Here is a 10550-nt window from a genome sequence, read left to right on the forward strand (position 1 = left end):
GAATACTGAGTTGCTAACCTGGCAGGAGCTTTCAGCACATTGGGACAAAGGTGTGAGGCAAACACCGCCTGCAGAGCCTCACTTTCCTGGAACCGTAGGTTGTGGGTTTTAGTGATGCCTATCACAAAAGCAGACGGGATATTTGGAGCACACTGCCACCAAGTGCTGACAATATGCAATGCTGTGTGTTAAAGGTCATTTTGAGCATGTTAAAGAAAACAGTTCAGAGTTTTTATAAGTCCATTACATGAATGGATAATAATAATATTTTTTTTTTACAATCAAATAGGCTAGGTCTCTAAAAACCCTGAATCTTTTTTCTTTATCTTTCCTTTACCTGCAGCTAGTGTATACTACAAAATGCAATGTTTCCTACCATGCCTGCAGAAAAACTGGATCATCACCCGGTCACTGGAAGTGCTGATCGATATCTGACAACGCTCCACATTACGCTCAATGGAAGTCAAACACCGGAAAAGAGGTAGAACAGACTTGAAAACAAACAGACACGTTTGAGACAAGACAGCCATGACTGTTTTAACATTTCAACCACAAAGTCTTAAAGGGAGGACCTTATCATGTCATGTTTGTGCCTTAGTTCAGTTTAGGCTTCTACTGCTAAAAATTTGTATTTGTCCAGTGCAGTGAGCTGTGATGAGCTATGTACAGATGAATAATCATGATAATCAATAATAATGACTGATATACCTTCATGACCAGCTTGCATTTGACTGTTTCACTGCCCTGCCCTGAAACTGATCCCAAGCTGTAGTGCTGGAAGAACAGCGGTGAGAAGAGGAAGCAAGCATATGCAGAATGAGCAGAATTCACTGATCTCAGCGCCAGCTTTAAGACAAAGAGAGAGAGATTCAGTCAAGATGCTGCTCCTTTCTGCCATAGCCTGTAGGAGAAAAGGAGCTGACAGCGGCCACACATATGGAGAGCACCCATACAGGGGCCTCATGCGAAATAATAATTTTTAAAAGAAAAATAAAGACGAGGGGGAAGCTATAATGTTACTCCTCTGGCTCAGGTCAAGAATATGTGATAATTCAACTACATGCTGTTTGCCTTCCAGATTTAGTTGCTGCTGCTCACCCCTTTGGACATGGGATCCAACCACAGTTCATCTCCAATCCGTGACAGGGCATGAACAGCCTTACCAAATGCTGTAACACAACAATGTTCAAGGTTAGCCACATACAATTGTTTACATGTCTTACTAGAAGTTAACCACGCTAGCTTTTTATTTCATAACAAAATGGGCTAAGTTAGTTTGTTAATTATAAGCTAAGCTACATTAGCCTAGCATCAGCTTTCATTATACATATTTTATAAGCATCATATGAGCTGCTACCTATATGCAGGTTACATGTTTTAAATCTATATTTTCTCTACAGCAGATCTATCTTGGTAACCAAATTTACAATTGTTTAGTACTACCTTTTACACAGTTTCCTTCAAGTACACAGTTCATATTTGCTGATGGCAGACTTCAACTCAGGAGCTCTTCGCGGGCTTCGACAAAGGGCGCGCGCGGGCCGATACTAATACAAGGATGACTTATTTGTCACATTACAACATGTTGCAGAGGGAAATATTGTTTGTAACTCCCTTCTGCTAAATAGCAGACAAGATACTGTAGTATAAAAAGCAATTTAAAAGCGGTAAACGGAAATAAACTAAATTCAGTGGAGCAGTGCTGAGGATGAATTTGAGCTTAAAAGTCTGATAGCTGCGCTGCAGTCTGGTGGTGGCAGCAGAAACTCTTCTCTTCCTAGAAGGCAGCAGGGTGAACAGGCTGTGGCTGGGTGGGTACTGTCCTTTAGTATCATTTGGGCTCTGTGTAGGCACCTCACCTCAACCATATCACTGATATTCGGGAGTGATATAGTGTATGAAACATGAAGGACTCTCTAAAAAACTGATCCCAACATAAGGGCCAAGTTGGCTTGAAGGGGGACCTCCCCAGGAAAATGCAAGCTGTAACTGTACATACTTAATGGTCTTTATTTATTGGTTTATATAAAATACTTTTTATCTGTAGTATCTTGACAGATGTTAATTACACTGAAAACAAGATGATTAAATAGTTATTGAAATAGCTAATAAGGATGCAGAGCAATAATAAAAATACATTATAAATGTTAGAGGTGTCTGTAAGAAGTGGTAAAGTTGGATAATTTATAAAGACCAAATAAAGGTATATTATTAGAAAGAAGATATCTATCTCTCTCTCTCTCTCTCTCTCTCTATCTCTCTATATCCATATCTCTCTCTATATCTCTATATCTCTATATCTCCATATCTCTATCTATCTATATATATATATCCCCACACACACACACACACACACACACACACACACACACACACACACACACACACACACAGTGACTGCTAGAACGCAGAATTTCCAATATAATGTTTATTATTGTGTTTTGGATAATAGTATGATTAAGAATACAAGTACACTTTATGAAACCACTACAAGTAGACATTCAACTTAAAGAACAACATGGAAAGACGTGTACTATAACTCGACATGCAGTAGTGCTTGTAGTACATGCATGTCTGTATAAATCTGCCTGCTTGCTGAGGACATTTTAAGTAAATTTTGTGCAATAATAATACAACAGGCATTGATATAAAGATCAACATACTCACTAGAAGGTTGTTAAAGCCTTCAAAATAGTAATACCATATCTCATGCCTAGCTGTCATCTCTTGACTATTTTTGGAAGTATGACATCAGAATTAGCTGTGCTGCTTTTCCTCTGCCCTTGTGGCTTTGGCCTTGCCACATCCTTCTCTGCATCCTTTGTGAAGGTACTATTTTTTCTATGGTGATGATCCCCATACTTCCTTCTGCAGGTGGGATTCTGACCTAGAAGATACAAAACACAGCATGAGAAGAATGGTAGTGACAGTTTATGTTTGAGACATTTAGATACACACCTGACTGAACGCATGTGTGCAGCACACTGAGGTAGTGCTGCTTCATCTGCTGCCTCAAGTGCTCTGTACTATAAATGTTTGCTATACTGCAAAGGTAGCGTCTCTGTCCGGCTGTAAGGGCTGGGTGCTGAGAAAGAAACGAGAAAGTAGCCTTGTTACATATGAGGAATATTACAATTATCTTAACAGTAAAAACGTCAGAACGAAAACTGACTTGAGCGCGTTCTAGTGTTTTATGTGGTTACCTGCAAGAAGGGTGCAGACATCATAGATTTGGGAATGTGTATTGTTTTCATGTGCTGGCCGCCCGCAGACACATTTGTGTGTGTTCCTCTGTACATCTCCCTCCCTTGCTGATTAGGTAGATATTCAAAGCCTGCCAAAAGCAACATGTAACAATACAACGCCTTATTTCTAACAATTAAGATCATCTGTGGTGTTATGCAAGCAGCACATTTTAAGCAAAACACATTTTACCGGAAATTATTTTAATTCCAGTGTATCATAGCACACAATTAACTCAATTCAGCAAGTCTAGATTTGATCCGTTTAAAGTATTGATGGAAAAAAAAAACAAAAAAAACTTTAAAATTAGTTCTTGGATGTGTATCTACCAGAAATTAATGTTTCATTACATAAAATTTTATATATATATATATATATATACACACACACACAATTAAGTAATGTAATACATCTACTGAAGTAAAAAAGTGAGGTACTTAAACTTAACGTGCTTTTTGAGTTCATACTACTTTGTACTTATTTTGATACTTATAGTTTATTGTACTTTTTGGTAAGTCAAGTTTAGAATTTACTTTAGAATTGGCTTCTTTTACATAACAGATATGAACACTTTTTCCACCAGTAGAAACTACATTACTCACAAGCCGAGAGGTTTAGTGTAGTCATCAACTAGAAAGCAGACATCTACAATTATATTTTAGATACTGTTTGCATTCAAATAATCTACTGTAATTTAAAATGAAAACAGGTTTACTCATGTCTGGTTAGCATTTAAGAGAGATATTTGACTCACCGTCAGTGCATCCCTGGTTAGATTCTTCAGTCCTAAAAAAAATCAAAAAACTCAGTTTGAAAAATAGAGATGAATCTATCATCTATATTCATCCATTAAATATCACATAGCGGCCTTACCTCATTAAGATGGGACCTTTTCTATGTTTTAACAAGTTTTCTTTTTTCAGATGCTCAACAAATGTAACGCGCTTTCTCATTGTTATTTACAATCCCAATTTCTCCTGTCGATATGTCAGACAGGTTGCTAGCATCTTTATCAGCTCAGTTTTTGTTGCAGCCAGCAGAGCCTATTAGTGTGAAATGAAGCCAGCCCTGGAATCTGACACCATTCCCAGGGTTCCAATTACAGAGCAGAGGTCTAATATACTTGAACCCAGAGCGTGTTCTCATCTAAAATGTAAAACACAAACTAAATTACAAGCCACTCTGTTTACACACTTTATTGAGCATCATGTCCAATATACATTGCATTGACACAAAATGAAAAGAAAAAAACCCCAAAACAAATAATGGCATTAGGGTGGAATACCTGGACACACCATTTTCAGAGCGTATTGCTTAATGACATTTCAAACGCACCGAATCTGTGCAAATACAGTGAACACCGGTCAGAGGAGGTCATGGTAGGTTAGAAAATTCTGACTCAAAAAGGTAATGTCAGCAGTTATGTGATCATCAAGTCTACAGAAATCTACCAACTGTACACATCACATTCACCCAGAATGTACTAACAATGGTATTATATTTAAACATACCCAAAACTCCTTCAAACCTGATTGCATGCGCCAAAAGATGGTTAGCTATTTGTCAGTCACAGATCAATCATGTATAACATCATTTCAAATAGATGTCGTCATGGCTTACTAATCAGCAACACCATCAATGAAAGTGAAAAGCCAGTGGTTTCCAGACTCCTCCCAAAACACGGCTGTGTTAAGTTCCTTAAACAATAAAACCTAGATGCAGGATTGTGTTCATTTCCCTTTAGAACACTTCTTTATACTTTACCAAGTGGTGTGTTAACTTCAAGTCTCTATCAAGAATTACAACCCAAATTCAGTGATTAAGTAAAGGTGATAAATATTATCTAAGTACGCATCAATCACAACTCAAGATGTTGGTAGAATTAAAGAGCATTACTCAAATCCCCAGAGTCTAAACCCACGAGAGACTTAACATCATTTACCCACACATTGCACCAAAGCCGAATGTGCCACGACAAACAAAGCAAGAATGACAAGCCTAAATCTACTACGGAGCCCCTAATATTCCTCATGTTAATAGAATAACTCAAACAACCATAATCCTTGTCAACTTTAAAAAAAAAAAAGAAAAAAGAAAAAAAAAAGAGATAAATTTAAAAAAAAAAAAATCCTCGTTTACTTTCTTTATCTTTTCAAATTGAGGTAAGCTCAGATGCCAGTTAACCAGTACACACGCAAAATAATCACAGCTTAAGCTACTTTCACAGACTGTATTTGGTTGTCCATGATTTATAATGACATTGTGAAAAGACATTAGCCTACCTCTTTAACCATAAGGGCCATGTGTTAAGGGAAATGGTCAGGAATATTAGAGGTTTATCTTACTGATTGCTAATAGAGACCCTAATGAATTTTGCTCCTGAGAAGTTGGCACAAACCTTCTGTTACCGTTAGTTATGCCCGTGCAAGTCAATATATTATAAAACAATAACTCTCAAATCACTGAGTAAAACATTCCATTAAAATCTACAGCTAGCAACAATACATAACATAACTGTTTGAGGGAATCATGCAGGTTTGAGAGTCATGGTTTTATACCTATTGGACATACACTAGCATAAGAAGAAAATAGAGGCTGTTTCTCAGAAAAATAAAAGACCGCATGAAAGTCCCTCCAAAAGTTCTCAACCTGACCTTCTAAACAACAAGCAGACTGTGAGGAGGTGAAGCCAACATAAGGCAACAGTGATTCAATGACAGTGTTGAAAATAATCACATCTATTGACAGATTTTTGGGCCGACATTAATCAGGTGGTTAGTATTCAGCAGGGAGGACAGGTGATGGCAACGGACTTTTGTTTTGTTTTACACAATCTTGACCACTAAATTGCATAAGAAACCTGGTATAAAGTAGAAACTGTTCAGCAGCAGATAAAAAAAGCAAGTTAATTTACAGTAGTGACATATCTTACATCATTAATTTTTCAAAATAAATAACATTAAATATACAATTCCAGGTAGGAAACGGGTTAATTTCGCTGGTGGGGTTCTCAAATTTGGCTCATCTTGCGGAAAATGACAAACCGTTCACAGAAACGTGGTTGAAGCCAACCAATTCCTTTGACTGGCAAAACAAGGGGTGCAAAAGCCTTTTGCTGAAATTTTCCCTCTGAAGGCATTTCCTTTAACTGGAAAAGAAAAGAAAAGAAAGATCATCATACTTACTATTACTTCCTGAAGCAAGGTTTAATGTGTGACTATTACTACTAGCTGAAACAGTTCAATTTACTTACCCTGGAATTTAAAATTGAATCCTAATCAAATGCCATCTCTTGACTTTTTCTTACACAGCGAGCCACCTTCCTCTTGAATTCACCGTTAGGGTCCTCCCTCCACTCTTTCTGTGGGAGCAACATCAGATTTTTTTTTAATGACCAATTCACAATTTCGTTCATCTGCTCAGATAAAAGGAATGAAAAAAGGGGATTTCCAGTGTCAGGGGAATGAGATAAGTAGTGTAACTCACCGCGGCATCCACATTAGCTGGTGAGTCGCTGTTGGGATCTGCCAGCATGGAGATAACACTAATCATGATTGTCTCTACCGTGTGGATTGGAAGCCAGCGCTCCTCAGGCTTTTCATAGCCAAACTTGTCTTCTCCCGGCTCATGCAGAATTGAGATGCAAACATCCCCGTTCTTTGCAACTGTGGAGAATGCGGGCATGGATTTAACAGCAGCCAATATAATGTGGCGACAGCCTTCATTACAATTAAGCTTAAAGCCTGGATTACTTTTCCTTTAAAATAATCCAATAAAGTAGCAAAAATGCATTTATTTTTCCAGACCATGTGATGGCAAGGAAGGTTTGAAGAAAGCAAACATCAAAGGACCTGCTGGAAGTGTTTACCATTTGGGTGCCAGATTTCAGTGATGAACTTCATCTTTGGAGGCCGTAGTGGATAATCATAGGGAAAGGTTAGGTATGCTTTAAAAAACCCTCCTTCACTGCAATACATAGAACAGAGCAAGGACAAATGAGAAAAAATGAACTGAGATAGTAATGCATGTATATTTCTCAACCAAAGACATTCTTAACCAAATAGTTCTCACTTACAAAAGGGTATCTTGTGGGCCGATTATCACAACTTCCCATTTATATATGTCATCATCATCTATCAGACCAGCTGAAAAGCCCTCCACGGGGTTCTTGTTGAGCTCTGGGAAAAAGGCAGATGCTATCTTTTAATACAATGAGCTGGAAATGTAACCCAACTGTAGCACCTTCACAGAAGTGACAGGTCTAGTAGTAGTCGGGTACATATCAATGGGTGTATTCTGAAGAAGTAAACACTCAAAGTTGTTTGTTGTTACATTGACAAATCCCCTGCAACGGGTAGAAATAGGAGAGACTGTGGTCAAAGTGGTGAAAGATAATAATTTAATAAGCCAATTGGTACTATTTGACATATTAACACACTATATTCAATTACAGGCAGTGTATAGAGAGTGTATGTAACAGTAATCTGGGATTTGGTGAATGTCAGAACAAAAAAACAAACAAAATTCAATCTCAACTCAACAGAAAATCATTACATGGTAAAGTGCAAGACAAGTGCATGTGATTTTTCATATGGCAATATAAACAACAAAAGGGAAAAAATAGTTAACACAGAACTGAGATTTAAATTGATTTTAAAATAGGCCACAACAGCACAACAACAGGAAGAAAACAAGCTGCTGCAAGGTTATGGTGCACATAAACACTGATGAATCACTGACATTGATGAAGTATGATGGAAGGTAAAGGTAAATGTAAGGCGAGCCTTTGTTAGGGTTGTACTGCTGTGGATACAAATTCTAATGTGAAGCAGCTGCAGGAAATGTTGAGTTTGCATTCACAACAAATTAATGATACAAAGCATGTTAACAGCTGCTGACCGCAGTGAGAGTGAATACGTACTAAGTGCTGTATTAGCCCCTTTAATTAACACCATTACTCTTAAAAAAGAAAAGCATGAATTGTGCTGATTTAATCTCTTGAGCCTAGATGTGTGATTCTGGCTAGAACCATAACATTTAATATAACAATGTGCAGTATCGACACTGACCAATTAGCTTAAAGTGTTCTTGTTTGGCTGTTTATTGTATATTATGCTGACTCAATCAAATTGTGGTTTCCAAAAATAATCACTGTCACTGTTGAACTGAATCACCAACTCGAAGTGAACTAAATGAAACTGTGAAGACAGTGATTCACATCCCCACGCACAGAGAAACCAAAATTAGCATATTGTACAATCAGTACAATATGCTAAATCTGTCCTCTAATGGGATGATGGCCTGTCTACGTTTTTAACTCAATGGATGCAGAGTGTGGGGGGGTTACTGCTGTCATTTCAGCACCACAGTCAGTGGTTATGGCAAGCTACAGTACATTTTCACAGTAGTTTTCTGATAAGAGTATACACTGGGATGTAGTGTTATAGCTGCTTTTTAAACAGTCTATGGTTATAGCTCAGATATATTTTCATTATGTTGAAGGCTGCATTACAGTTTTCTGAACGTAATTGACTTTTGCAGTTGAGTAAAAAATAATATTAATAGAATTAAAAAATGTATTTTCTCAGAGACCACTTCCTACCCCTTATTGTATGAACGCACGTAAAATGTTTTAATGTATGACTCTAACCATATGTGTTATAGAGGTGTCAACAACAATAATGGTTTTAATAGGCAAGGCTCTGTGGCCCGCGGTGTCACTGATGTGATCCATCAGTAAAAATGTCCCATTTATTTATCTAGCAGGCTCGGGTGACAAGCATCCAGACTCTGAACTAGACTGTCAGTCAGCTGCAGACCAAACTCTACATCAGGGCTGTCTCAGTGTCGAGGTCCATCTGGCGTCAGTGAGAAAAGATACGCGACTGCCACAAACTGTAATACTATTGATGATGATTCTCAAAATAAGCCTACAGGAAAACAACATGAGTTTCATTACTGAGGGCTTGAACACTGAGATACGTGTCCTCACTAAAAGCCGCTAACTAACCGGCGTTACAGCCTGAGCCAGATTTGACACCAGAAACCTTACATATTTTATATAGCTAGCTGGCGAGTTTGTAATTTTAATCAAGTTGCTACTGGTAAAATAGCAATGGTTTAGAATGTATACAGCTATCAATACCAAAGCTAAAGTAATGAGGGCAAATGAGTCCCTGGATTGATTATTCCTTTGTTCCGTCAGCTAAACTAATGTCGAACTTGCTAGCACGCTAGCAAGGTTTGCGTTGCGTTTCCGACATAAACCTTATTTGAGACACGTCTACTTTATAATGTGCATCTGTATTTCAACTAGTGACCAGCTAACATTAATGAAAACAGCTTACCAAAACACTGAACTGCAGTGATAAAGGAACCCATGTTGCTTGGTTAGCTTTCTGAGCTTACTCCTATGGCGTAAACATAGCTTTGCGTAGCTAAAAAAAGCTAACGTTAGCTGCTGGGTAGGTAGCCTTTATATCGGCTATATTTGCTTACAACTGTGTATTCACATTACCTGCCAGTTGTTTTCGAAGAAGTAATGCTGATTGTTCGGTCATGGTACGCGGACGTAAATGGAGAACACTTTGTGTCGATAAATACTTTCCGAAAAATAGAGCTAAAGCTGAAATCGAGGTGAGATATCTGCTGCCTGCTGCTGATTTCCCTCTGTGTTTTGACACAACGTTCAGCTGCTGGCTTTAGCTGCGCGCATGCGCGTCTGTGAGTGTGTGTGTGTGTGTGTGTGTGTGTGTGTGTGTGCGTCTCAAGCAAGGCAACGTTCAGACAAAAAAGAAAAAGAAAAGGAAAGGTATCACTGATGTTGTGGCGGCAGGGCTTGATATCAGAACATTTTAATATCGTGGAAAAGTTCCTTTTTTTCTGTCATTTAAGTCAAAAACGGAAACTTTCATATATTCTAGCTTCATTATACATAAAGTGAAATATTTCAGGCCTTTTTTTGTTTTAATCTTGATGATTACGGCTTACAGCTTATGGAAATCAAAACTCCATATCTCAAAATATTAGAATATTAGGATAAAGAATGTGTAATACAGAAATGTCGACCTTCTGAAAAGTTGAAAAATTCTGAAAAAGGTTAATTTGTGCACTCGGAACTTGGTCGGGGCTCCTGTTACTGAATTACTGAATCAATGTGGTGTGGCATGGAGGCAGTCAGCCTGTGGCACTGCTGAGTCATTATGGAAGCCCAGGTTGCTTTGATAGCAGCCTTCAGCTCGTCTGTATTGTTGGTCTGGTGTCTCTCATTTTCCTCTTGGCAATACCCCATAGATTCTCTATGGGCT

The 10550-nt window shown here is 38.1% G+C and overlaps 2 protein-coding genes across 2 annotated transcripts; both read right to left on the reverse strand.

Moving 5' to 3' along the window:
• Nucleotides 1–2410: 2410 nt before the first annotated feature.
• On the reverse strand, nucleotides 2411–4353 carry LOC123960510 (protein FAM216A). Its single transcript, XM_046035290.1, has 4 exons — nucleotides 3998–4353; nucleotides 3204–3334; nucleotides 2959–3085; nucleotides 2411–2887 (listed from the first exon to the last, which is right to left on the reverse strand). Exons 1-4 carry the CDS (start codon nucleotides 4077–4079, stop codon nucleotides 2721–2723), a joined length of 507 nt encoding a protein of 168 aa, XP_045891246.1. The 5' UTR covers nucleotides 4080–4353; the 3' UTR covers nucleotides 2411–2720.
• Nucleotides 4354–4424: 71 nt separating this feature from the next.
• LOC123960509 (ubiquitin-conjugating enzyme E2 G1-like) lies at nucleotides 4425–9917 on the reverse strand. Its single transcript, XM_046035288.1, has 6 exons — nucleotides 9761–9917; nucleotides 7319–7421; nucleotides 7112–7209; nucleotides 6730–6908; nucleotides 6497–6604; nucleotides 4425–6391 (listed from the first exon to the last, which is right to left on the reverse strand). The coding sequence occupies exons 1-5, from the start codon at nucleotides 9801–9803 to the stop codon at nucleotides 6518–6520; spliced, it is 510 nt and encodes a 169-aa protein (XP_045891244.1). The 5' UTR covers nucleotides 9804–9917; the 3' UTR covers nucleotides 4425–6391; nucleotides 6497–6517.
• Between the last annotated feature and the right edge of the window lie 633 nt (nucleotides 9918–10550).

The sequence above is a fragment of the Micropterus dolomieu genome, linkage group LG21 (genome assembly GCF_021292245.1).
Source record: "Micropterus dolomieu isolate WLL.071019.BEF.003 ecotype Adirondacks linkage group LG21, ASM2129224v1, whole genome shotgun sequence".
In the NCBI taxonomy this organism is placed as follows: Eukaryota; Metazoa; Chordata; class Actinopteri; order Centrarchiformes; family Centrarchidae; genus Micropterus; species Micropterus dolomieu.